Consider the following 27,560-nt stretch of genomic DNA (forward strand, 5'->3'; position numbering starts at 1 on the left):
TTATACTACTTGAATTAGATAATTAAATACTAATTATTTTAATACTACTCCTACAATAATAATTGCATTATATTTTAATACTATTATTGCAAGTTTCCTGAGACTGGTTTGGCAGTGTATGGCTCTTCTAAATATTTCACCTCTTCCAATGTCAATTCAATATGAATAGCTGCCACATTGAGTTCAATATTCTCAATGGTACTTGATCCAATCACAGGTGATGAAACAAAATCTTTTTTCAACATCCAAGCAAGAGAGAGTTGTGCTGGAGTGCAATTCTTCTTTTTGGACAATTCTGAAACTCTTTTCAATATCTCTCGATCACTCTCCAACAAATTGGCTTGAAAAGTCTTGACAAAAAAATCAGTAGTGGATCGTGTGGTTGAAGTTTTGGGGTTGTCATCACTTTGACCATTTTCATTGCCAACAGCACCACCATTCACACTTCTCATTCCACCTTCAGCATAATCATGAGCTCTTGCTAATATTCCTCTCGCAAGAGGAGACCATGGAGTCATAGTCACTCCAAGATCCTTACACAATGGAATCATATCACGTTCTTCTTCACGATACAACAGATTGTAGAGATTTTGCATGGAGATGAATTTAGTAAATCCTCTCTTATCAGCAATGTGTTGAGCCTTTGCAAATTGCCAAGCCCACATGGAAGAAGCGCCAATGTAACGGACTTTACCTGATTTTACTAAATCATGTAAGGCTTCCATGGTTTCCTCAATAGGAGTATTGTTGTCCCATCGATGAATAATGTACAAATCAATGTCTTTACCAATAAATTTGGTGGTAGAGAGTTGTCGTAGTTGTGGTTGAAGGATTGAGAGGAGACCATCGTTGAATCTGAAACACTTGTGAAAAATAAACTTACAATCTGTGCCCAACCTTTGTAAAGACTCTTCAACAGCATGCATAATGTGCTTTCTTGATAATCCAAAGGTATTTGGAACTAGTTGATCTCTTGGGAGTTGAATCATAAATTTTTGTTGATCCGACTTGTCAACTGGAGCAAATACTTTGGTAGCAATGACCACTTGTTCTCTTGGGATTTGGTTCAATTTGAGGAATTTGCCTAAAATTCTCTCACTCTCTCCATTACTGTATGTGTTGGCAGTATCAAAAAAGTTAATTCCCAATTCATAGGCTCTTTTCAACATCTTTAAAGATTCATCTTCATCAAGAACCCATGGTTGCCATTTGGAAGATCCAAAGGTCATACATCCAAAACACAATGGTGAAACTTTTAATCCAGTATTACCAAATCGAACATATTTGGAGAAAGGAATTTTGATTGGAGTGGAAGTGGCAGAATCAGAGGAAGACATTTTCTGTGTGAAAGGGAAGACAAACGAGTGAGTAAAGTTGAATGTTTTTTATTTCCTAATATTCGTATCTTTTATGTGTTTTAGAAAAGACCGGCGGGATTTGAGCACATTAAAAAAATGCTGCGGTGCGCATCATTAATTAACACCACTACTCCTTATTAATTATGAGACATCATTAATTAATTGTGAGACAGCAGATTTCTACCAAAAGTTATGAGAATCACTTATCTGTTTTTCACAATTCTCTTTCAGCACCACTCCTTTTTTAAATAAATTAAGATTGTTTCAATTTGCCAAAGTGATGGATTTTGATCAAATGACTCGAAGGTTATTTTCAAAAAAAGAACTATTACTTTAGATAAGACCTATCAAAAGAAAGGGGATGTGACTTCAGCAAGTGTTGCCTCCAATACTCATTCTAAATCCTTCTTTCTGTAATTATTGATGATTTACACAACATATTCAATTAGAAATACTTTTCAACCTTTATTTTCAATTCATTTGTTACTCGTATAATCTGTGTTTTTGAACTATCTTTGTTAATAAACCTTTCATATTTTTAATGATAGTCCACATTTCAATTTGAATAAAATTTATATGATATAAAGAAACAATCATCTTTATCGCTTAATAATAGATATCTTGTTTTAAATATTATAGGTATAATATTTACAATATGTATTTAAGCACGTTGAAAGTAGTAGCACGATTTGTAGGTTCATGTTATTATAACAATAAAAAAGGCTTTTGTAGTATTCAAGGTGATTATAATCGTTGCTTCTTAATCTATCAGTACACAGATGTCTGATATTCTTGGTTACAAATTCTATAAGCTGTATAGTAAATACGAATCGTATGATAATATTATATGTTAAATATGTTTAGTAATCAAGATATTGGATTAATAAATATATTTTCAGTGTAATGTATGGTATTAGTTTTTGATATAAAAATATTCTAATTATATCATGATAGATAACCGCACATGAAACAGATATTAATTCTGGAACAATAATATTTTTGATTTTGTTGAACAAATAGGTGATAATCTCAAATGCAAGAACAAATTTTGAAATTATCTTGAGTGATATTTGTCGCATGGTCAATTTGTTAATTTTACTGAACCTTTATTGAGTGTCCATAGAGTCTAATCAAATCCAGCAGCAAAGTGTTTGGTAGTTTCAAAAAAGTACAAATTCTTCTCAATGGTTTGATTTCGTTTCCACTCACTGTAAATACCAAACAAGGATACATAAAGAGCCACGATGGTAGATTTGACATAGGTCAACCAAAAGAGTCTCATTTCAAAGTTCAATCGACTGGCAAAGGATGACACACGTTGAGAGAATTCTTTCATTTTAGATTCTGAATTCAAAGAATCAGATTCACTACCATGTTTGATTTTACATCCTTTTGCAGCTGCTCTTGCCATAATTGCAAATCGATTCACTTTAGCACCTAAATCTCTATTCAATGCTCTCAAAATATTATCTGTTCTCAAAATAAATACCATTTCATCAGGCATATTTCTATAAATATTTACAAAATCATCTTTTTGGACTTTCATGGCTTCAAAAAACTCTTCCCAATCTTTTTCTGTCAATTGTTTTTCTTTTTGAGTTGATACCACAGAATCAAAGCCTTGCATCATGATGATTGAAGCATACAATTTGTAATCAGAAATTCCAAGTAATTTACAATACTTTTTCATGTGTCGAATATCTCCTAAAATGATACTCATCCAAAAATTGGCATAGGCAATTCTAAAATCATCACCAATGGATTTGTAGAGACCATGATCGAGAATGACAATTTGAGGTTCACGTGGATTCTTTAATAGTTGATTTGAAGTTGTTGAATATAGTTGATTTGAATATATATAGTTGTTGAATAGATTATATTTAAAATGAATATAAAACATGAGTAAAAAACATGACAGAAAATAAATTATATATATAGAAATAATAATAAAACATGATGCACACACTCACCTTTGGATTTCTTCTCACCATAATATTCGATGGATGTGGATCACAATGAATAAATCCTTGTACCATAATTTGATCAGCAAATGATGAAAGAATTCTCTTTGAAATATCACTCTCAGAGAAACCCATCTTTCGAATTGCTTCAACATTATCAGCCTTGACAGCATTTTCAATAAATTCCATAGTCAATACACGTGATGAAGTAAACTCTGAATATACTTTTGGAATATAAACATCTCTTCGTTTTCTCATATTCTTTGCTGCTTTTTTAGCATTATTAGCTTCATGTAAGAAATTTAATTCTGTAAATAGACCTTCTCTTAATTCATCATTGAATTTGTTATTGAGTGTAACTAGAGCATCAATATTCTCTGCATCATCTTGCATGTAATAGAGTTTAATACAAAATTTGTTAGCAATGTCGTTGGTATCCATATCATTATGGAAATATCTTCTTAAATAGGGCATTTGAATTTTTACAGCGACTAATTGACCATCTTTGGTACGAGCGCGATGGACTGTGGTGAATATGCGAGTGGTAATGAGTAGATGCGAGTGTGGTAGTGATGATGATGATGATGCGAGTGGAAATGAGTTTTTGAGATTAAGGAGATTCATAGAGTGTTGTTGTCGTTGTTCTTGTTCTTTATACGATCGAAGAATAAATGACTTACCTTGTGCAATCGATGCAGCTGCAATGGGTTCTTTTTCAAATTCAGAGAATAATTCTTCTAAATGTTTTCCAAAGTCTTGATAAATCACTTTACGAACTTCATCGTAACTAATCTTGGGAGCTGTGTGTGTTGAATATCATAATGAGTGTGGATATGATAATATGATGAGTGTGTTAAATATTATTGTAATGAATATCCATCCATTCAGTATACTGAAATTTAGACTCACCTTGATCTCTCATAACACTCATCACTTCAACATATTCATCTGGAATCCATCCTCCCAAGGATGCAAAGAATTGACCATACTAGAGAATATTTTCATCATCAATAATAGCATTCCAATAATATTCAATATGATATTCAATAATATTCAATGATGATATTCAATAATCATAGCATTCCAATAATAATATTCAACCAATGTATACAATATTCAATAATAAATATTCAATTATTCAATAATAATAATATTCAATAATAAATATTCAACATGATTCACTCACCTTAATATAAATTCCCTTAAATGAACAAAATAAATTCTTCAATCGAATAGCATTCAATCGATGATGAGCTGATTTCAATTCTTTAAAACTCTCAGAATTCTTATCTGGTTTCTCTCTAAACCAATAAGCTGGATTTTTTGGAGAAGTATCCAAAACAAGAAAGTAATCAGCTGCAATGACAAATAAGGTATAAAATGCCCTAATAAATCTCTCTGCACTTTCCATCTTGTACATCCATTGAATAAATGGTTCATAATAAAAGAGAGTATGTTCTTCAGGATCATCCAATTTGAGTGTATAGAATAATTCTAAACAACCTTTCATGAGAGCATAGATGGAAAAGAGAGTAACAGCAAGACCTAAAGGAACATAGAGAAGAATTTTGAAAAGTTTTTTTAAAAGTGACATGAATAGACGTGTGGAGGAGAGGAGGAATTGTTTCCAAGTCTTTGTGTGGTCAGCAGGAGCAGAAGGAGCATTCCCATCATTGCCAGCAGGAGCAGCATTCTCAGTAGCATCTTTGAGAAGACTCTGATTGTTGCTGCTGAGAGTGGAAAATGTTCGGTGATGATGATGATGGTGGTGCTGGTGATCGGACTTGTTGGATCGATTCCAACAAGATGAATTGAATATTGTTCGACTTTGAGTGGATGAACATGATGATGAGTGGTTGGAGAACCAATGATGATGATGATTTAAAGAATAATGACAATTGTCATCGATGGTCAGTAATGATGATGATGATGAGGAGGAGGAGGAGGATGGAGAATCTCGAGCTTGTTGGTAGTGATCATGTTGTTGATGGTTGAATTTCAATGATGATGGTGTTGTTGAGAAAAGTTGACTTCGATACTTGCTGTTGGTGGTGGTGGTGGTGGTGGTAGTACGTGTTGTTGCAATCATCACAGTACTACTACTACTACTACTGAGTTTGTGTGATGATTTTGAGAGTGTTTTCCACATGATGATGATGATTTCTCACTATTCTCTCTATTTTTTGATTCGCTGAAAACGGTGGCTTGTTTTGGTTGTGGTGACTCGTGTGTGATGTACGACGACTGACCAGAACACCACCACCACCATCACCACCATCACTGTCAGCAGCAAGCATCACTCTCGTGTACACACGCAGGTTGTTGAATTGCTGAGAATAGGAAGGTTCAATAATGATGAATGATGACGTGAGAGAATAGGAAGAATCCTCATCATCTTTTCAATACTATTTACTGTTCATCAACAATACTATTCAATACTATTCATTGTTCATTGCTTCTTCTTTAATAATAGACATTCACACTCACATGATAGTCATCCACCACGACAGTATTATTGGTAGTGCTGCTGGTGTTAGTGGTGTTGGTGGTAGTGCTGCTGCTCACACGACGTCGAGGATAATCTCCAACATTGGAATTCCAATGTGCTCCATTCAAAGACAATCCACCACCACCACCATTCGAATGACTACTACTACTATGAATGGCATTTGTCTTGTTGTTTTCTTCTCTTGAGAGGATAATTCTCTTTGGTAGAGTCATTCCACTCGTAATGACACCCAATTCACTCTTGACCAATGACAATTGTTTCAATTCACGAACATGTTCATTCAATCTTGATTGAATCTCTTGAACTAGATCCAAACATTCCTTTTTTCGTAGAAAATCACCAAAATGGGAATGAATTAATACTTGAGTCCATACCACACAGGCTTCAATAGTGGTGGTGGTGGTATTGCCAGTGGTGGTACTGGTGGTGGATGGAGTGTACTTTTTTGAATCACAATGATCTTCCAATACACCACATTCTCTTCCACTCAATATTCTCAAAATCATTTCAATAATATCAAATGATAATACCTTCATGTGTTTCATCATGCTCAATACTTGTACATTTCTATATTGAGTATTGAGTACTAATTGAATACCATATTCATACTTGTCATTTCCATAAACATTCAAATAGGATATTATTTGTTCATCATTTAACATGTTCAATTGCAATATTAAATCTAAACATGGTCTATGAGATGGAGTATAATTCTCTAACAAGAATTGAATCAAGGAATTCATGATGGAAATGTTTGATTTTTGAATTGGAATAGAATTAGAAAGTAAATAAAAGAGTGCATCTAAGAGTGAAGAAGTGCTAGTGCCAGTGTTGTTGTTGTTGTTCATAGTAGTCATACTAGCACTAGTAGTAGTAGTACCACTACTGAAGAAAGGACTAGTACTATTATTCATCAATTGTTGATAAATATATTCCAACAAAATATGATAATATTCAATTAATGGCAATTGTTTGATACATTCACACAAGGATTGATTTGAAATGAGTCTCAGCAAGTTATTCTTTTTCATTATCATTTCTTGTTCTACTTGATTCCATTGAGTGGAGTCATGAATGGAATAAACAAATCCGGAATGTTCTTGTTTTGGTATTTCAATAAATTGATTTGTTAAATGTCTATTTCTTAATTGTATAGGTTTAGTAAATGGAATGGGTGTGAATTTGAATAATTTAAATAGACCTTGTGAGGTTGCTAGATATGGATGTTGATATGAGAGAATCATTGAATCTTGTTGAGTCAAGATTGAATATTTCATCACACTATTAAAGGTAGAATTCCAAATTTGTATATAATAATTGGAATGATCATCATGCATGGATACCACATAATAGATTTCAGTGTTGTGAGTCATTAAAGTATTATTCATCACATCATTGTTGGATGGATGATTATTGACATGTCCATATTCAAATATTGAAATATTCTTAAATTCCTTCTTGAATGTAACAAGTGGTGAGTGTATATTTTGAATATAATTCAATGAATAGAGAGTATTACTACTTGTATCTAAATATAGCAATGTTTGAGAATTACTATATTTGTATTCTATGGTATCAAGAGATGAGGAATATTTCAAAATATACTTCTTTAAAGAAATGGTCAATGATGTTCCTTTCAATGTATGCAACACATGATCTTGATTGATATCAATATATTCATTTTGAAATTGAATCGTCGATGATTTTGAAATTTTCATCTTGTTTGGAATTTTCACAAGAGAAAAAGAATCTTTTTTCAAATCTTGTGGAGTGAAAGTAAGAGTATAGAATTCATCACTCGAACCACTATTTCTCTTACAAAGAGTCAGAATATATTCAGAATCATGTTGTTGAGAGGATTTTAAATCAATAATTTCATCCACACTTTCCAAGAGTTTGAATTTACTATCAATGTTGTGTGTGGTTGAAAAGATACATTTGAGAGGTGTAGAATTTGTTAAAGTAGTAGTAGTATCAGGTGTGGAATTGGAATTTGTTAAAGTAGTACCAGTGGTAGAGGTGGTGGTGGTGGTAGGATTGGTGGTGAGAGATTGTCGAAGGTCTTCTTCATTCATTGGGTTCCGATGAGAAGAAGAAGAACCATCATGATGGTTGTTCTCAATGGTGAGTGTTGAAACTTGATTGTTGTTTTTGGATGGTGTTTGAGTCATGGTCTTGTTGTTGGATGATGGAGAGTTCGGAAGAGATTGGCTCTTCTTTTGTTTGGGAGTGCTTGGCATTGGGATGACAACGATCTGTGTGATGATAAAATTTTTTTCAAAACTTTTTTTGAATTTGACAATTTTCTCTGTTGTGTTGTTTTGTTTGTATTTCAATGGAGATGTGTTAGAGTATAAAGATCAACAGTGTTGGACGGAGTGGCATATTAAAATAAAAATCACAATTAATAATTTATTTAAGAATCAAGATTGTCCATTATCATAATAAATTTCATCTGAACTTGTCAAAAATTCGCTAAAAGAAGGACAAGTTTTTTCATCAATTGATAACATCAAATCCATTGGGATTTAAAGAATAATGAGCACCTCCATTTCTCTCCTCCTAGATCGTGTCTTAAAGATGAATTAGCATCAATGCGATCAATTAAGGAATTGAATTATGGCATTAAGGATGTGGTTTCTTGTTGTCAATGGATTGAGATTGGAGAATTTGAGTTGTCTCAGTTCCTTTCATGTATTCATCCTTCTCACCACCATCACTAGCAACCACAGGAACAATGCGATTGTTGAAGTGATGATGCTGATTTGAAGGTGTAGAAGAAGGAGTGAACGTGTTTTCACCACCACCACCACCACCACTGATACCACCTTCAGCAGCATTCTCTTGATTTTCACCAGTGTGGTTGTTTCCAAATTGCTCTTTGGACCATGAAGGCTCCTTTTCGAGATTTCTTAACAAGAGTGAGAAGGATCTTTTTTGAATTCTCTCAGATCTCACATCAAAGAGTCTCACCTTTTGTTGCAATCCTTTGAGTCTAAATTCACCAAGATCAATAAAGAGAAATCTCTGTCTTGCAATATATCTTTTCCTTGTTGTTGTTGTAAAAGTATTCATTGCTGTGGTGGTCGTACTAGTCATGACTGTGAGGGTCGTATTAGAGGAATTGGAACATGTACTGCCTTGTCGCACCATTCGATGAGGTGGTGGATGAGGAGAAGGAGGAACATTTAAGGTCGCTGTCGCAGAAGAGGAAGATTGTTCTTGAGATTGTCGATGATGAAGTGGTGTCATGTGTGCTGCTGTTGCTGCACCTCCTCCTGTGGTATCGGACCATGTATCATTGACAAAACATCGATTACGAATCTCTTCTACATAACTCTGCTCATTATGACTGTGGAATTTCACGTCCTTGACAATAAAGGTTCCCAATTTCTTCCACAATTCCAAAAACATGTCTTCAGAGATTAATATTTGACCTCCAAAAGCAGAACTTTCAATTCGAGAGGCAGTATTCACAACAGTTCCAAAGTAATCAGGACGTTTCATTGTCTTATCAAATACTCGATCAGCTGTTCCAAAATGAAGTCCAATTCGAACACGAAGACCATTCCATACTTTTTGTTGAGTTTCAGAGTCCCATTCAGTTCGACAATCCCACAGTTGAGTGAGACTGGAGGGCCATTCTGCATCCAATAAGGCATGTTGAACAGCGATGGACCAATCCAAGGCATCGACGACATCTGAAAAAGCAACATAAAAACTATCTCCATTGGTTTTCTATGATGATGTGTTTCAATGTTTAAAATGGAATGGTTATATTTGTGAGGAATGGTTATGTTTATGTTGAAAGGTTGTGATTCAACAAAGGAACATATACATGAGGAGGAAAATAAAGAGAAAGTTAGTGATATTCAAAGATCAACATCATTGAGAGATTAAAAAACTATATCTACTTACCACTTCATAACCTCGATAGGCTTCCAATGCATTTCGCATCACCGTGTTGTGAATCCTTAATGCTTCTCTCATTCCTTTTTCATTCTTCTCCCAAAGCACTGTTGAATTTTGAACATCTGTGAAACCGATTGCCACTGGTCCAGATTTGGGAGCATATTTGACATGACTCAATCTTGAACCACATCGATAATACAGGAATATGCAAAAAGCAGCACTGCAAATTAAGTTAAGGATCACTCCAATGGCAATACCTGCAATTTGACCTTTGGTGAGAAGAGGATAAACAATTTGAACACCACAGGAGGATGGACTGAATGAAAATTCAAAATTTTGAACATCTTTAAAAGTCAACACACGAGACACACCAGTGTTGTTTGATGGTAGTGTTGAGGATGATTTTGATGTTCTTAGAGACACTTGTGTGAGAAGAATCTTTCTTGGACCTTGATTACAATTACAATAGTCTCCTTTTTGAACAGTGGTGGGTGTTGTTGCGACATTACATTCAGACAAGTTGTTGAGAGTGGATAAAGTGGAAAAGGGAATTCTATTGTCTCTAAGGAGGGATGATGGTTGGTCTTTCTTATTGGAACACTCCAATCCAAATGGACCAACATCCAACAATCCCATTAAATTAAATATACTATTACTAAAAACAGTATTCAATAAATCACTTCGTGTTGCTTTGGTTGTTAATTTCTCTTGGTAAATTCTACCCAATAAAGTTTCAATAAAATAACCTGTCAAATATCCTTCAACAGTGTGGTGATTAGGTTCAGACAATTTATAAGAATCAAGAAAGGTTTTCATGAATTGTTGAATGGAACTCAATGGTATCGAATCACATTGATTTTCAATCGATGGACCATAAGTGAGAGTTGGAACATGAATGTTGTTGTGGTTCACCTTGTCCCATGAATTCAATAACCATTGTTGTAGTGTTGGTGAATAGGAACTTGATAAAATACCAATTTGAAATCTCACCGAAGAGAGCCCAACCGTTGTCGACAATGCAGAAGAGAGGTATTGTAAGGCATTGAAAATCTCAGTGTCATTTCCAAAAAGAATGATCGAGGGATATGATGAAAGTGAGGAAAGAGAATAATATTCTTGAAGAGAATTCTGATAAGAGAATTGATGAACATTCTCCAATTCATTGGCTTCACAATATTGACTAATGAAGGGAATGACATTTCTTGTCCATTCCTCTCGTTGTGGATAAACAATGGCAAGTGGAGATCCAATGACTTGTTTGAAATAACCAATCATGGCTGCTGTTTCATCTAAAATAGATGGTCTCAAACGAATCAAATATTTGGAATACAATTGTCTCAACTGCATGCTTTGTGAAAGAGTGAACATGGGAACATTGTAATGTGCTAATAATTGAGTGAGATTTGAGTAAAAATCCAATGATTCAGGAAAGATGGTTCCAATAAAGGCAAATACACCTTGTTTTTCGATCATTGCTTTCACTTTCCTAAGGATGGAGTATTTGCCTTGATCTCTCGTAGAGTAGTATTCAGTATGGAAACGAATGTATTGTTTAGTGCTAGATTTGTTATTGTAGAGTTGAAAATAATAGTTCAAACCTTTCATATATTCATCCTTTGATTCTGTTAATTCATCATTTCTCACCTCTGAAAGCAATGAAAGAATATGATCATATTCAGACAACTCTTCCTCAAATGGGATCAAACGAACCATAATGATTGGTTGTTGAATTTCAGAGAGAGAAATGGATGGAATTGTGAGAGTGGTTGTGGTTAGAGTGGTTGTAAGAGTGGTTGTTGTTGATGGAGTTGTTGTTGACAAAGTTGATCGTTGAGTGTTTCTTGTGTGTTGATAATCGAATAAGGCACACTTGGAGGAATCAAATGTTTTGACAAACGTCTCTTCAAAGCGACCACTGGAACTGTTGAAGGAATATAAAAAATTTTCACGATAACCCAAATTACAAGAACCCTCTCGAAACATTCCAAACATTACATCATTACCACTTGAAAAACTACCTAAGGAATAAATAGAATTTAAAAGATCGAGTGATGAAAATGAATTTGTTTTGGAATTGGTATCTATCAAAGTCGACACCATTCGTCCAATAAAATAACCTTCCAATACTTTTTGATGGAACAATTCATCCTCGGTATGGTGTGGAATATTTTCTGGAAGATTTTGAATGGCCATACGAAATTCATTCATGAATAGTTTGGAATTGGAAGTAAAGGACGGTATATGAGAGACATAATGCAGAGAGAATCGATTTTCGTTTTTCATAATGGATTCTAATGACAATTCCTGTTCGACATGATATTCAAATAAGGAATTGATTAAGTATATTCTTAAACCTTTTCGAAACATTGGTTTAGAGTTGTATGTATTCTGAATGGAAGACAATAAGGATTCAATAAGTTTGGATGAATTTCTTAAAGCAATCATTAATACTTGAGGATTTGCATCATCACTGGTTAAACAATTTAAAAGAGAATCCATCTGTTGATTTGATGAAGTATTTGAATAAAGATCAATATTACACTTGCTATCCATAGAACGACCAAAAGAGTGCGTGATTGTCTCAAACATTTGAGAAATTTCAAAAGATATCAAATCCTCTTGACTGTAAATAATACTACATCGACTACTTCCAATTTTCATATTGTAATCGATTAATGTACCTAATTGTTCTAAAACAGAAGTAAAAACATGAATGAGAGGTTTGATAAATCGTGTCCTCAATGAGAGCGAGTTAATGTTCGAAACTCCAATCATGGCAATATTTGAAAATTCAGAAACATTCACAAATGATTGACTATTACTGCTATTACCAGATGGTTGATCGATTAATAATGAGGAAGAATAAGCTACCAATGCCACAGCTTCATGTAATGTCATCAATTCTCGAGTATTGTTTCTCATGGTCTCTGCATTGGTGTGATAGAGCGTTTTAAGAACGATTTGATTTTTTGAATTCTTGTCATTTCTTTGATGGAGGGCAACCAAAATTCCTATTCGTAACAGTTCATCTTGAATGGATCCTATTTCAATCGATTGTCCAATTACAATTGGTTTCACAAGTACAGAATTGACATCTGAAATACATGATCCTGAAGAATACCATGAGAAACTTCTGAAAATATCAAAACTTATATTTCCAGTGTTCATATTGATGGAACTCAAATAAATAATCTTGAGACCTTGATTACAATCGGAGTTGCAGATTCCATTAGTCGTGTTGTTGTTGAAGGTGTTATTTTGAGATTTTTCAAGATAATATTGATACATGTTTAAAGACTGACACCACTTGTATCTTCCAAATTGAATGCCATCAAAGACAAATAATCCACCATTTTTGCTTTCATCTGCATAATCGGATGTAAAATCAAAATAGCTGGATGCAATAAAATTGGAACGAGTTAAATTTTGTCCAACCATGTTTTTGAATACATTGTAAATGAATTTGCCAACCATATATCCTTCTAGCTCAATAAATGTATAGCTTGATCTTATTTGATTTGAATATTGAGAGATGGCTCTTTGATAAGAGCGAACAATTGGGAAAGAAGTGTCCATAGGACTAGGAACTACTTGAGTAATAATGACATTGTCAGTATAGTAGTTGGAACCAAATTGAAGAGAAGGTAAAGGTGTTTTGATTAAATCTTCTGTGAGTGCTGCACTGCCAACAAAGCTCACTGTTAAAAAGATGATACGATCAGCATTTCTATATCCATACGTTTGATTTGAATTATCATCATTAGTGTGATTCAAAAAGGCAATATTCTTGACCAATTTAATAAATTTGGCAAGAGGTGCATAAGTACCAACCAAAACAATTGCCTCTGGATTGCATGACCCTATAGAGTAAAATGCATTCTCGACATTTAAAGTGTTTCTTGTGAAGGTACCACTGGAACAAAGTGGAATTTTCAAGCGATCCACTAAACTTCGTTTGATCCCATTCAATCCACTCAATCCAAAAGCATCATTTTGATAGAGAATAGATATTCTTCGAATGAGCTTGATATTAATCAACCAATCCACCATTGCTGCTGTTTCATCATCATAGGATGATCTCAAGTTAATGACATTGGGATAAAATGGTTTTCGAAGCCATCCCACCCCAGTAAATGATCCAATGAGTGGAATTCCTGTGGAAACGACATCTGGAAAAACAGCCTTAAAGAGAGTGGTATTTCAATAGTGAGATTTTGATCATCAACCAAGTTATATTGAATGGTGATGGTCAACACGTAGATTCAATAGAAAAAATTTGAATAAATCATCAAGTGATTGAGACATTAAAGAATTGAATAACCTCAAGAGAGGCATGATAGGCTATTTGAACTTACTTGAACTGTCGGCGTTCCCACATAACCGATCAAACCAAAGAAAACCTTCTTTTGAATGTCTTCATTCCCTCCAACACTCTGATTGAAGATGGCACTGTTGAGTGATCCTGCTGGAGGTGTCGTATTGAACAGAAAGAAATCTGTGTTGACTTTTGTGTAGGTGGGTTCATAGGCATCGTCCAAAGTCAACAATCGTAATTTTTTACTTCCCCATACACCTCCAAGGTGATTGATTTCCTGAAAAGCGGCTTCAATACCTCTTTTCATTTCAATTCCGAGTCTTATCACCATCATCCATGATCATTTACCATTGGTCAGTCGGTCAATCGTTCATTAGGATTCATTTTGTTCAGTTTCATTCATTCACAAGATTTCATTCATTGGACGACCACAAAGACGTTTTCTCTTTCTCCAAAACAAGAACAATTCCTTCATGGACTTACCTTTGAGAAACACCCGATAAGGCTGCCGATTGAGCAAACCATACCTTTCCCCATATAAATCATTCATAACAATATCATTCAATGAATATATTATAATAGTATATTATAAATCATCATTAGGCATTAAAGCACAACTGCTCATCCATCAGCATCATCAAAAGGCTACTTACCTCATCCTTATCGTTCCAATGATAGGCATCCAGGGAGGGAGCAGAAGGATATATAGGGGTGGATGTGCTGCTTGTCTTTCCCAAGCACTTATTACAGCCAAGAAAACAAATTAAAAGAAATATAATTACAAAAAGGCGATCATTCATCCTGGTGGTTGTAGTAGTGTTTGTAGATCGATGTGGATCACTTTACTAAGAGAGTGTGTCCAATATTTTTAACCTCGCTGGATCGCGCTCCTGTAAAATCTACTTTTGGTAAGTTCTGATGGTTGTGAGTTTTGATGTTGTTATCTTCGCTGATAGGAAAAGGGGCGAACTATGGAAGTTCTTCTCATCATCATTATTGGGAATAATGGATGGAATAACAAAGAGAAAAATAATTTGAGAGGAATGAGCATCGTTTGGGATGTAATGACGGTCATCATGAATTAATGGATCACTCATTCAGTTAAATCAACATCTTTTGCATTGAGAAAACACAATAATTCTCTTTGAAGGGTGAAATTTTATCCGATCTAACAGAATTCCACTTGCGAAGGGAAATAGTGGAGATATCGTTGACTGTCAGTCGTACAAAAAATTACCTCGACAAGATTTCTTTCATCAACACCACGTCTATGGCACGAACAACCCAATCGGCGCGCGGTTGCACACTCGGACGCATTCCAAGACCACCACAATCCCCTCCTAAAACAGACTCCAAATTTCGAAAGCAAGTGATTAAAAACTATCTTCCAAATGAGGGTTCTAACACCGCGCCGACTTCATCCTCCAATAAGAAGAAACAAGACCTCGAAAACACAAAATCTTCTCTTGTACCTACAAACAACGACGACGCTCAAGAAGATGTTAACCAACAGCAGCAACCACCTGCACAGTCGTCAGGAAATGAATTTGACTCTCCACAAAAGAGGTGCCATCTGATGTCGTCTTGAGTGATGATGATGGTGAAACATCTGTTTCTGCGAGCTCTAAAAAATCTGCTGTCAACAACGACGACAACATTAATTGAACCCAGGAGAATCCTTCTTTAGGACAATTACAATTCAGACATTTAAAAAATTATGAATCCTTGTTAGAGAATATAAACTTTTTATTCTACGAGTTAAAAAATAACAGTGTTCAACATCATACCGAGGGTTTGATTGACATTAGATCCCATCAATGCTTCAACACTACTCTCCAAGTGTCTCTTTGGATCTAATTTACCCACATTGGCCAATTGATATTGCTCTCTTGATGTCTTTCCTTCCTCTTGAATCATCTTATTATAAGTTTTAGCCAATTCAACCATACTCTTCAATACTTTTTCAGTCTCTTTCTCGTGTTCATTAAAATCTACTAATTTCAGACCTTCAGTCCAAGTCTTTTTATGGACATGCAATAACATTTCTTGTTCCAATTCATTCTTACGATACGAAATTGGCATTGAATAATAGTGACGATTTAAACCATGAATTAAAGCTTGAATGGTTGGCTTATTCAAATGTCCCTGTACACTTGTGGATTGACGAGGTTCTTGACCAAACATGGCCAGTTGAGGATTAATCGTACGGAATGCATCAATCACAACTTTACCCTTCACAGATTGAATTGGATCCACCACTACTGCAACTGATCGTTTAGTTAAAGATTCAAATGATTGTTGTGTATTAATATCTACACTACTCAACCAACATCCAAACCCAGGGTGAGAGTGATACCATCCAACCACCATTTCAGGTCTACCCGTTTGTTTCAATAATTCTAACATTTTAGTTTGAAATACAGGATCAACAGCTTCTACACTGACACCTGTACCACTTTGAGGCATGGCAAAGACATCGATACAACGAACTGTATATTCATCAATAAATTCTCCAAGCATGAGACCCATGACTTCCATAGGAACTCCCGCTCGACCATGCTTTAACATTTTCAAAAGAGCTAAACTACTGATGGTTACGGTTTCAGCGGTATCGGGAAGAGGCTGATCACCAACATTGGGCATACCACCTCCCATTTGTTGCATTAATAAACGTTGTAAACGTGGATCCATGTTGTTGTTGAAGTTGTTGTTATCGGGTTAATGATTAAAAGCTTGATGACGATCGGTGTATGGATTGATGATGATATTTGATGGTGTTGTTGTACAGGCAGGAAGAGAAAAGTTTGAACAAACCAATTCCTGAATTTTTTTCTTCTATTTTTAAATAAAATTTTCCAGCAGAGACCATCCATCTTGTCCATAAAACTAGAGTTGGAGTCCCAAATCTCTGTTGTTTCATCTGATGATACGAATTGTGTGTGGCTGACAATTATTATGATGTGTATTCGAACAAACACAATTAAATTACTTTCAAGAACATGACGTCATTGCAAAATAGCCTCCGACTCACCCAAAGCGTTTACAAGTTAAAAAATGAGCCAACAAGAACAACAACATCAATCATCATCGCTGTCCACAAGAACAACCAACAGCGAGGAACAACAGACTGCTGCTTCTGTCGTCCCTGAAGACAATGGCCCTCCACCAAAGATTCAAATGAAACTCCACATTCTCCAACTCATCAAACAAAAACAAAATGAGAATGGATTGAAACACTTGGATTATGATTCATACCGAAGATATTGTACCAAGAGATTGCGCAAGCTTCGAACCTTGTTGGATATGAAACACAAAAAGGAGTCTAAATTCACCCAAACCCCAAAGAAAAAAAAGAAGAATTTAAAGTCTACCACGATCAATGCTCCCTCAACCGCAACGAGTGCTGTTGAGTCAACAAGTTCAACCACTCAGCCATCATCATCAACGACTACTCCTGCGACCAACGCTGTTGTTGTTGATGGTATTAAAAACTCTTCTCTCTACTCTCAAAAGAAAATGAGCGAAAAGATTGTTGAACGCTACAAGGAAAAGAGAGAAATTCAAATCAAAAAATTAAGAGAACAAGCATTGAGAAATCTCATTCGTGAAAATGTTGAAAAGCAAATTCATGAACAAAAGGAAAAATTATTGGCTACATTTGTGAAAAAGAAGAAAAAGGAATCTAAAAAGACTGATAAGAATCTTCAATACGATCCTGAATTCCTCAGTGAGCTCTATACTCGCATCAATACTAATCCTACAATTACTGACGAAGAGATTGAAGAACATGTCAAGAAATTGTTGAACTCTGAGACCAACACTACGTCTGATGAAAGCAATTTCATTGTCAAGGGAGATGAAAGATTCCTTCATTTACTTCTTGTTCAAGCGGAGAGAGCGTGGAGTCATTCCAGACATTTGAGAAATGAAATGAAACAATATCCTGATAACTCTCGTATCAAATTCCATCAATTGAATCGATTGAAAAAGGCAGTCAAATGGTCTAAACTCTTATTAGACTATTGTAATGTCTTTTCTGATGATCAACATTCTATTTTAGAAGCTGAAGCCTATCACTCGTACATGTTAGGTTTATATTATTTAGAAAAGGAAGAATGGGCTGAAGCATTGAAATTATTTAAACAATCTCAAACCGTCTATGATCAACTGTATAAGGTATTAACTTCCATTCCACAACAAGTGAGAGAAGAATATAAAAAGCAAGTGAATGAAATTGCTGTGAATTATATGAGATTGTGTGAATACAATTTGAAGAAGATTCAAGGTGGTGATTTGTTACTTCAACAATTAGAATCAAATTCACAACAATTAGATTTGATTCAACTCAAATTGAGTCAAGTCAAAGATGCTGAAGATAAGAGTTTACCATCCACTCAACAAAAAGTGGAATGGGAAGGTGTCATGTCCATTATCATTCCAAATGAAAAGATTAGAGTCAATTTGGCAAATGGTAAAGCACTCTTAGACGCAGACTATAAAACTGTGGAGAGCAAATTGAGAGCCTTTGACAAATTGTTTGGAATTTATAATGATACCATGAGAATGATTCGAGAAGAGATGAAGATTCTCTCGAGTGGTGGTAGTGCCACCACTTCTCAAAAACGTGGCAGTGGACATTCTTCTTCTCACTTCAATAGTAGCTTTACAAGTTTGAATGCCACTGAACAATTGAATCAATTGAGATTCCTTCATAGTTATGTGAGTTATGTGTTAGGAAGCAAGACCATTGAAAGAAATGTCATCATGTTGCAATCATTACTCGATCGATTGGATACCATTCAACAACAAGTACAAAAAGAAAGAATTGAAAAGAAACAAAAAACCAATCCAGTGGATGTCATTCGATTGTTTGATGGTTTACTTCAAAATGTGAATGATCTCTCTGATTTGTTGCAATCAATTAATATTAATCCTGAGAGTGCTAAAAAGTTACAAACAGATTTGGATGAAAAGAAGAATGTATTTACTTCCTATCGATGTTATTATATGGCTCATGCATATGCTTTACAACACAAATGGGCTGAATGTTATTTATTATTAGAAAGATCGGAACAATTATTGAATCAATTAATGTTGAAGAATTCTTCAACTTTTTCTCTTCCAAATCCAAAAGATATTTTATCTGAAATTAGAAAGGCAAAGATTACAGCAAAATCACAACAAATACTCTCCACTAAGAAACGTCAAGGAACTTCAATTTTATCTGCCTATGATAGTGATGATGAAAAGGAGAAGAAACAACAACAACAAGAGGTGATTAAATTGATTAGTGAGAAACCACTCACCTCTCGAATGGATCAATTCATTATTCCTTCCAAGACTGTTGTTGAGAATTTGCAGAGCTATAGTTTGGTTGAATTACCACCCAAGTATCAATTAATTCCTAACAAACCAGTGTTCTTTGATATTGCCAATAGTTTGGTTTGTGAATATCCAACCGACTTTATTGATGAACAAGTGAAGGAATTATCCAAGAGTGTTGTAGTTGTTGTGGAAAAACCACCAGAAGAGCCAAAGAAGAAGGGTTGGTTTGGATTGTGGTGATTTAATAAAGACACACTTCCATCAATGTTTTGGATGTACACAATTTCCTTTCTCAATCTGAGTGTGAAAGAACAGAGAGAGGGATTCATGCGCGTCACAAATGAAGAGGCATTTGGCTACTCTCGCGCGAATAGCATCATCGATCTGTGATTAAACCCACGTTCCCAATACCGCGAAATCAATTTGCAGACAATGAATCAGCAGGTTAGCTGACTTCGACCTTTCTTAATCCTCAGTTCAACACTGCGGATTCTTCCAAGTTTGGTAGGTTGAGCAAAGAGGTAAGTTTGATGCTGTGCTTGAGAGTTGGGTACAACCTGTTTGAGGTAAAGCAGTCAGTCGGGTTTATATACCAAAGACACCAAGTGGTTTCTTTTCAGACAATTATTCCCCCGCGCTATCCAACGAATGCATCTGTTTTAGAGTTGCATCTGAATTTGAGTCAAAGATACCTTGAATGTTGCATGCGGACCATTCAAATGATGAATGATGATTCTCATCTTGTTTCACTCGTTTAAGAAATTAAAAACACCACTGCACCACAATAACAACAAGCTTCACTGAACAAGTTTACCTCCACAATAGTTTGCACAACAAACATGACTACTCGTCTATCATTTTCTGCGTTCATGATTGCTGCAGGTCTACTTGTCTCAACACTCATTGTGGTGTTTGGACATGCTCACAGATTGTGCATGCCAGAAGTGATGACCTTGTTTATGAAACGCACTCTGTTCCAGTCTCTCAAGATTATACGGATGCAATGCTTTTGATGCCGCTCTTCAAAATATCATCACAGATCGTTCATTGATGCATTCTCTCGTTTAACAATATTTCCAGTGCCAGCTTGTGTAAAGGATTTAGTTCCTTTCCAATGAACAATCCATTCGCTAACAGGAAAGCTTTGGTCATGTGCATGGAAATAGGTGTTATTTCACCCTATTATGAAGTAAAACATTTAATTGGCAATACCATTGTCAAGAAGATGAGCTCCTTTTATGGAATGAATTTGAAAACTCAATTCAGATATTATAATACGAGTGAGAAGGGGTTTTTCCAGACCATGAAAGATGCTGTCGATGCAGGTGAATGTGATGTCATAGCCTCCAATGCCACTCCTACCGATGAGAGAAGTGCTGTTGCACATTTTCAATGCAATTATGGAATGGCTTCACAAGTAAGTGTAACCAATATTTGTAACCAATATGTGTTGAATGGTTGAATAGTTGAATAACATGTGTGAGATTAACATGGAATGGTGTTGAATGGTTGCATGATTGAACATTCATGTGATGAATATTAACGTTCACGTACCACACTGTGTCCTAACCTTCTCTATGATGAACACATAAGGCAATTCTTCGAACCGAAAGAGACAGTCACTTCATTCTTCAAACTTTGCAAGATTTGAATCAATCCAACATTATTGTTGGAGCACATAATGGAACCACTTATGAGAAAACAGTGAAAACTCAACTCTCTGCTGCACAATTCTTTCCACTCGGAGAAGGAGATTCACAATATCAAGCCATTTTGAACAATCAAGTGCTTGCAGTGATTGGAGATGGTCTCACTTTTCGAGTGTGGCAAAAACAAAATGAACAGACCTGCAGGAACTGATGTGTGATTTTGATTGGACATCCTTATGGATATTGTATATAATGTGAAAACCTTTACAACGAGTCGAATGATTCCAACAACTTCACAAAGTGTTTCTCACAGGTTTGATCTTGTTCACTTGTACATGACTGCAATGGTCGTTGTGATCACGACCTCCTTGTTCTTCCGACTGTGGTAACGATATTGGTAGAGAGCTCGATCGCGAAGAGGTCCAAGGAAGAGATCTTTTATTGCTTTGCACGAATGAAAAAGGGAAAAAATTTTACCCGCCATCATTACAAATTTTACTGATCTCAAAAATTTTATATATAAAAAATAAATTCATGATTCTGAACCGACACCATCAAAGAAAATAATTATTATTGGAAATTTTGATAGAGTATTACAATCATCAACATTTGAAGATCTATTCAAATATAGGAGCTCTGTAAATATTCAAACCGATGAATTCAGGAAGCAATTCTACTGCTTCCGTTGGCAGCAACAGAGCTGCTACCGCTTCTGTCAGTTGTAGAGATAGTTTAATTTCCGTCACTAGAAAAAAACCAACTTCTTCTTCGTCAGGAAGAAGAACACAATCCCGAGAAGGCTTTTATGGTTCCAATAGTAATGGTTCGAGTGTGTCAAGTAATATAATTGGACCAACTAGTGCAGTTGATTCTTGGGCACTTGGCAACTCTGATTTGGAACCTGTTGGAGCCATTCCAAGAAATTCATCGACATTATCCATACGATCAAAAACATCTGTGGATTGTGATAGTGGAACAACAACTAATCATATTTCTTTACCTGACATTGGAATGAGTCGTTCAAAATCTGAAAAAGAGAGAACAAAACAATTACTATTAAAAGACGATCAAGAATTTATTGAAAAATTAAAACTTAAAGTTGAGGAACAACAACTTGAACTTGAAAAGAGTAATGGATCATTGGAACAAATTCAACGAAATTTTGAACAATTATCAGCAATGTACAAGAGTAAGTTTTACAAATCTCTCAAAAGAGAAAAGTGACACACTTGAATTTCAAAGATGAAAAAGCAAAATCAGAAAGTATTCGATTAGAAAACGAGAGATTAAAAGACGAGAGTGCATCTCTAAGAGCAAATATCAATTCGTCGTTCGTTTCTAAGGTTGCCTATCAAGAAGTGGAACAACAATTAAATCATTTATTTACTAAATTGTAAGTATATATCTGTGGCATAATTTCAATACTCATCTTACACGTGAATGAATAGGAAAGAAAAAGAAGAATTCAATTCAGAACTGGAAAAAGAAAATGCCACTCTAAAAGCGAACCTTTTTGATTTGAATGTAAAGATAAAAAATATGATTCAAGAATTAGACACTTCAAGAAGAGAAATCGATCATCAAGGTGTTGAATTTAAGAAGCAATCAGATCTATTGAAATTAGAAACCAAGTATGTTTTCTTTTTTTTTCAATATTCACACACAATTTGTAAAAGAGTATTGAATGATCATTTATCGAGTCACAAGACTGAACTGGAAGATAAAAAGATGGAAATCATTCGACTTGAAGCAAGACTCAAGTAAGTTTCACATCTTATTTGAACATGATTTATGTATTGAATGGAGGTTTAGGGACAAAGAAAGAAATATTGTTGCTCTTCAACAAGTCTTGTCTCAAAAAGATAGCCAAGCTCAAGAATACAAAGAAAAATTATTGACTTTAGAAAAGAATCAAGAAGCTGCAAACTCTCGCTTGAAAGAAAAATTAAATGAAGATTATGAAAACAATGTCAAGCAATTGGAGTCTAAGAATAAGGAGAATATTCGATACATTAATGATTTGAAAAATCAAATTTCAGAAATGAAAACACAACTACGGGATAAGGATCACTCTGAGAAAGAGTCACAACAACAAGTCAGAAATTTACTCGATGAAATTGAAAATTATGTTTCCATCGTTAAAAAATTAGAAGAAGAGGTTTCCATTCTGAAAAATGATCGAAAGGAAATGGCACTTGAAAAACAAGTGAAGGATCTCGCCATACAAAATTCTGATTTGTTAAAACAGATCGAAATGATGTCATTGCACAAGAAAAAGTTAGAAGGTGTATCCAATGAGAAAGAGTAAGTGTTGTTTCAAAATGATGGATTGTTGTTGAAAATAGGTGCACCTAATTATTGTGTATTATTATTGATCCATCCATTACTAATTACACTATGAATGTAATCATCTCTCAATCAGAAAACTTGTTCAATTAGTCACAACATTACAACATGAAAATGCTGAACTTGCATTACAGGTTGAAACACTCTCTCGAAAAGATCAAGATGAAGCTCATATCTATTCCGAATTAATGAAAGTAAGAGAAGACAATGAAGAACTCACTCAGAAACTAGAGGAAACGACTCACAAACTTTTCGAACTTGAATCCTCAATGAAACTCTTTGAACACAAAGTACTCGATTTGGAGAGTTTACTCAAAACGAAGGAAGAGTCTATTGAAATTCTAAATCTAAAAACAAATCAAAAGGAAAAAGAATTACGTGAAAAAGAACAAGCACATAAGAAGGATATTGAAAAAGAAAGGGCCATTTGGAAAGAAGTGACTCTCACAAACACACAACTTGAATCAACCATTTCCAATTTAAGAGCTGATCTTGAAAAATTGCAAAAAGAAATGAATGACAATAAGGAACACTATGAAAAACAGATCAAAAAAGAACAAGTCATGATGGATCATGTTCATAAGAATCAAAAGTATCTTCAGGCAACCATTGAAAAGTTAATCAAAGCAGAAGAAACGACGGTGAGCTCTCTGACGTGTACACATTGCTTTCAATTGTTTGAAGATCCATGTCTGTTAGTCCCATGCAGTCATACCTATTGTTCACACTGCTGGGAGGCTTTACAAGAAGAAAATGAGTATTCATGTTGTTCTTGTCCAGAGTGCAATGAAATGGTGCAGGCAGCGGTGCGAGTGGGTGTGCTGGATGGATTGGCAAAGAAGTCAGCGTATCGAAAAGAGCAACTTCAAAGTGTCTTCGAGTCGGTTAAGAAGTTCTTTTCCATTCAGTAATATATATGTACCATAGGTGCCTATGGTCTGGTGATGCATCACTCCATTCAGCTGAATGAAGACGTTCAGGAGAAGCCATGAGATCCTACTCCATCATGATGGCGAACGACAATATTTAACGGCAACCCACTCAGTGTGATTTGTTGGCGCCAATGGAAGCCTTATGCCTTATTTTAAAAAATGGGGAAAAACAAATCTGTAATTTCAACAGGCTCCAAAGACAGTGGTGGAGCCAGTATAGCATCGATAACTTCAAATCGATCAACCTTCTCGACCATGGCATCATCAAAGAATACGGCTGCGAAAAAGAATTCCGCTCAGCAACTAAAGAAAACATCGGCCTCGGTCATTGACTCAAAGAAGGCTCCTTCCGTGTATGATGAGATTTTGAAAACCGCTTTCAAGAAGAAGCCTGTGCCATCAACGAGCTCTAAAGGTCATACCACTGATAACATCAAGCAAGAAAAGAAGAAAAAGGACAATATATTAATACCTACTCAGGGAAATAATGATCCATATATTGAGGTGCCTGATGAACCGCCTTCAGTAGTAACCTCACAAGATCGGAATGAGGGTTCTCAACAAATTATTCATCATGAATTACATCAAGAGGCAATGTCTACCCAAGAGAGTCAATTGAAAGAAGCGGTCGATCAGACGATGGAACATCCTCGACCACTCTCTACTCAGGACATCCTCTATTCATCCTCATCTGCTCTCCAAGTCGCACCAGTAATGACGACACAACCAACATCTCACCAATCTGTTAAACAACAGAATCAACTCTCTCAATCATCGACACTGATGATACCAACATACCAGCCTGTTGATCATGACAAACCTGCGTCTAATAAGCACGAAAGAAATGATGATATGCAAGCACCAAGGTCAATCTTTAATGATCCAAAGCAAACTCATGTACATTCAGCATCGCATTCAGTTCAACTGGAACCCTCAACAAGCAAGCCAAACGAAAATGCTCTTTCTCCACCAGAAACCAATATAAAGGAATCCATCGATATTCCACCTATGACTCATCCAACAACTGTAGAAACGTTGAATGAACGACTGACTTCAAAAGATGATACATTCCTGTCAAATAACAATTCTGTTAATGTATCGCGAGTGTTACCAACAGAGACACCAGTCGAGCGAATTTCAAAAATAACTGAGGAAGAAAAGCTCAAAGTCAAGACCTTTGCATCAAGAAATTTAAGGTACAACGATCCAGATGAGCTATTTAATTTTAAGACAGAGGATATTGTTGCAAGTGGTACCTCTTCCTCAGCCGTAGTAGAAAATGTATTTGTGGTGCCACAACTAAGTATAGAAGATGTTCATGAGATTATTGAAGAGCATGAGGAATGTAAAAAAAGTGATGGATATCCAAGCGAGGAAGAAGGTGAGGTTATTCCTCATAAATCACAAGAACTAATATTCAATGATGACGTTGTTGTTTTCGAATCGCCTGAAGAAGATGCTAAGACACTTTCTAGTACTGGTATTGACGGGTCAAGCGATTTTGATTTACAAGAGGCTGCAGAATTAGCGGTTTCAACGGAACGTTTAGACGAGCATCTCCAAAAAACATTAAATCTTGAGAGAGAGAATCAACTATTGGAGAGGGAAATTAAACATTTAGAGCAAGAAATTAAAACGAAATACAGCAATGACGCGTTTGAGAAAGCGTTTCCTGTCGTTGAAATACTTTCAAAGCCAAGAGGATCAAAATCCATTGAACGATATTCTGAAACGGTCAATATGACAGCCGAAGCAGAAGCTCTCAAGCCACCAATTGAATCAAATGAAAACGATGAAGATTTAAAGTTTGAATTGGAGTTGCTGAAAATAGTTGGAGAAGATTTCAAGAACCGTAAAAACAATGCCAAAGACACCGCCAGTCCACCAGAAGTAGTGACTGCCACAATAACAACAACAATGGTATCAACCACACAGTTACCAAATCAAACGCTTGCACCACCAGTGGAGCCACCCACTTTGACGGAACCTAAACAAGATAGTTTACCTGCAGTTTCAGCCATTTCTTCTCAGAGCCAACGATTGGCAGAATATAAGGCGAGGAGAAATGCACGTATGAAGCAGGCGCAAAATATAATTCCCAGCATTCCAGTACTACACCCAGAACCGACAAAGTCACGAGAGGTTGTTAAAGAAAGCAAAGTTGAAAGTAAAGCTGCTCCATCCATAACAGATGCTATGATCTCCACCACTAACAACCCTCCAACGTTACCAAACGACACGAACAACACAGAAGAAAAAATTGCAGCTGCTATCATCGACAAGAAGGAATCTACAACGCTGAACGAAACAACTACCAACTTTAAACCAACACACTCTCAAGTTCAGCTCGTTGATACCACACAAGAGCTCAACATTCAACATATTTCACCAATCAAAACTCGTTCAGACAAAGCGTTCTCCCCAATTAAGGCTTCCCCCAATCGAAAAAATATTAGCAGGTCTATGGACAAATCGTCCACCTTCATTGCAAAGGAAGATGTTGACCACCCCTCATTTAGTAAGCATGAAACGTTGTCGAGAGTGACCTACTTGGAAAAATTTATGAAAGATTTAAAACGTAAAAAACAAGAAGAATTTGATGCTTTTGAAACAAAGTTCGCTGAACTTAGGGCATATTTTGAAAAGCAATTAGAAGCTCGAGACAATGCAGTACATCACTTAACTCATCAAAACCGAATGCTGAAAGAAAAGTTAACTCTCACTCAATCTCAAATTGATGACTTATCAATGGTCATTGAACATATTTTAGAGTCTCAAGAAAAGATGGAAGAAGCCATTTCGGTGAACAATAGTAAGGTGATAACTCCAAAAAAGGGAAGTAATGAAATGGAAGATGAACCTGTGTCTCCTGTCTCTGGAGGTGGAATAGGCCCATTTCCATCTACGAGTGGTGAAATTCATCATCAAGAAGATTCAACCACTGTACAACAAGGACCAATCACGAGTGACTCTCTCCCTCTTCTTTCACCAAGCACGATAAAGAAGCGTTTTAATAGAGATTTCGAGGATGAAAGAGATACCTTACTCGAAACACCAAAACTTTTAAATATCCAAGAGGGTATTAGTGTTGGGCTCAGTAATGATGGAGATGTGTATTTATCAATTGGAAAATCGAGTGTTCCTTTAGGCGAATATATTAAGACACTGTAATTAAATACATTCCCGCTCAAAGTCAAGACATTTCAAACGTCAAATTTCAACTCAAACAAAAATCCCAACGTTATCATCGTTG

At 35.5% G+C, this 27,560-nt stretch overlaps 9 protein-coding genes across 9 annotated transcripts; 4 read left to right on the forward strand and 5 right to left on the reverse strand.

The window, feature by feature from the left end:
• Window positions 1-83: 83 nt before the first annotated feature.
• Window positions 84-1,337, reverse strand: FDP41_010032 (uncharacterized protein; the record flags this gene model as incomplete). Its single annotated transcript, XM_044700287.1, has 2 exons — window positions 84-781; window positions 884-1,337. The coding sequence occupies 2 exons, from the start codon at window positions 1,335-1,337 to the stop codon at window positions 84-86; spliced, it is 1,152 nt and encodes a 383-aa protein (XP_044556525.1).
• Window positions 1,338-2,484: 1,147 nt separating this feature from the next.
• FDP41_010033 (uncharacterized protein) lies at window positions 2,485-5,468 on the reverse strand (the record flags this gene model as incomplete). The annotated part of the gene is made up of 5 exons (XM_044700288.1): window positions 2,485-3,168; window positions 3,329-3,843; window positions 4,000-4,119; window positions 4,229-4,307; window positions 4,506-5,468. 5 exons carry the CDS (start codon window positions 5,466-5,468, stop codon window positions 2,485-2,487), a joined length of 2,361 nt encoding a protein of 786 aa, XP_044556526.1.
• A 314-nt stretch (window positions 5,469-5,782) lies between these two features.
• Window positions 5,783-8,068, reverse strand: FDP41_010034 (uncharacterized protein; the record flags this gene model as incomplete). The annotated part of the gene is made up of 1 exon (XM_044700289.1): window positions 5,783-8,068. One exon carries the CDS (start codon window positions 8,066-8,068, stop codon window positions 5,783-5,785), a length of 2,286 nt encoding a protein of 761 aa, XP_044556527.1.
• A 385-nt stretch (window positions 8,069-8,453) lies between these two features.
• On the reverse strand, window positions 8,454-14,855 carry FDP41_010035 (uncharacterized protein; the record flags this gene model as incomplete). The annotated part of the gene is made up of 5 exons (XM_044700290.1): window positions 8,454-9,566; window positions 9,747-13,922; window positions 14,096-14,375; window positions 14,539-14,582; window positions 14,709-14,855. 5 exons carry the CDS (start codon window positions 14,853-14,855, stop codon window positions 8,454-8,456), a joined length of 5,760 nt encoding a protein of 1,919 aa, XP_044556528.1.
• Window positions 14,856-15,813: 958 nt separating this feature from the next.
• FDP41_010036 (uncharacterized protein) lies at window positions 15,814-16,746 on the reverse strand (the record flags this gene model as incomplete). Its single annotated transcript, XM_044700291.1, has 1 exon — window positions 15,814-16,746. One exon carries the CDS (start codon window positions 16,744-16,746, stop codon window positions 15,814-15,816), a length of 933 nt encoding a protein of 310 aa, XP_044556529.1.
• Window positions 16,747-17,109: 363 nt separating this feature from the next.
• Window positions 17,110-19,620, forward strand: FDP41_010037 (uncharacterized protein; the record flags this gene model as incomplete). The annotated part of the gene is made up of 1 exon (XM_044700292.1): window positions 17,110-19,620. The coding sequence occupies one exon, from the start codon at window positions 17,110-17,112 to the stop codon at window positions 19,618-19,620; it is 2,511 nt and encodes an 836-aa protein (XP_044556530.1).
• An 874-nt stretch (window positions 19,621-20,494) lies between these two features.
• FDP41_010038 (uncharacterized protein) lies at window positions 20,495-21,240 on the forward strand (the record flags this gene model as incomplete). Its single annotated transcript, XM_044700293.1, has 2 exons — window positions 20,495-20,797; window positions 20,974-21,240. The coding sequence occupies 2 exons, from the start codon at window positions 20,495-20,497 to the stop codon at window positions 21,238-21,240; spliced, it is 570 nt and encodes a 189-aa protein (XP_044556531.1).
• A 443-nt stretch (window positions 21,241-21,683) lies between these two features.
• On the forward strand, window positions 21,684-24,286 carry FDP41_010039 (uncharacterized protein; the record flags this gene model as incomplete). Its single annotated transcript, XM_044700294.1, has 6 exons — window positions 21,684-22,218; window positions 22,272-22,422; window positions 22,478-22,660; window positions 22,706-22,789; window positions 22,842-23,333; window positions 23,452-24,286. 6 exons carry the CDS (start codon window positions 21,684-21,686, stop codon window positions 24,284-24,286), a joined length of 2,280 nt encoding a protein of 759 aa, XP_044556532.1.
• Window positions 24,287-24,466: 180 nt separating this feature from the next.
• Window positions 24,467-27,478, forward strand: FDP41_010040 (uncharacterized protein; the record flags this gene model as incomplete). The annotated part of the gene is made up of 1 exon (XM_044700296.1): window positions 24,467-27,478. One exon carries the CDS (start codon window positions 24,467-24,469, stop codon window positions 27,476-27,478), a length of 3,012 nt encoding a protein of 1,003 aa, XP_044556533.1.
• Between the last annotated feature and the right edge of the window lie 82 nt (window positions 27,479-27,560).

The sequence above is a fragment of the Naegleria fowleri genome, assembly GCF_008403515.1.
Source record: "Naegleria fowleri strain ATCC 30894 chromosome Unknown tig74, whole genome shotgun sequence".
Lineage (NCBI taxonomy): Eukaryota > Heterolobosea > Eutetramitea > Acrasida > Naegleriidae > Naegleria > Naegleria fowleri.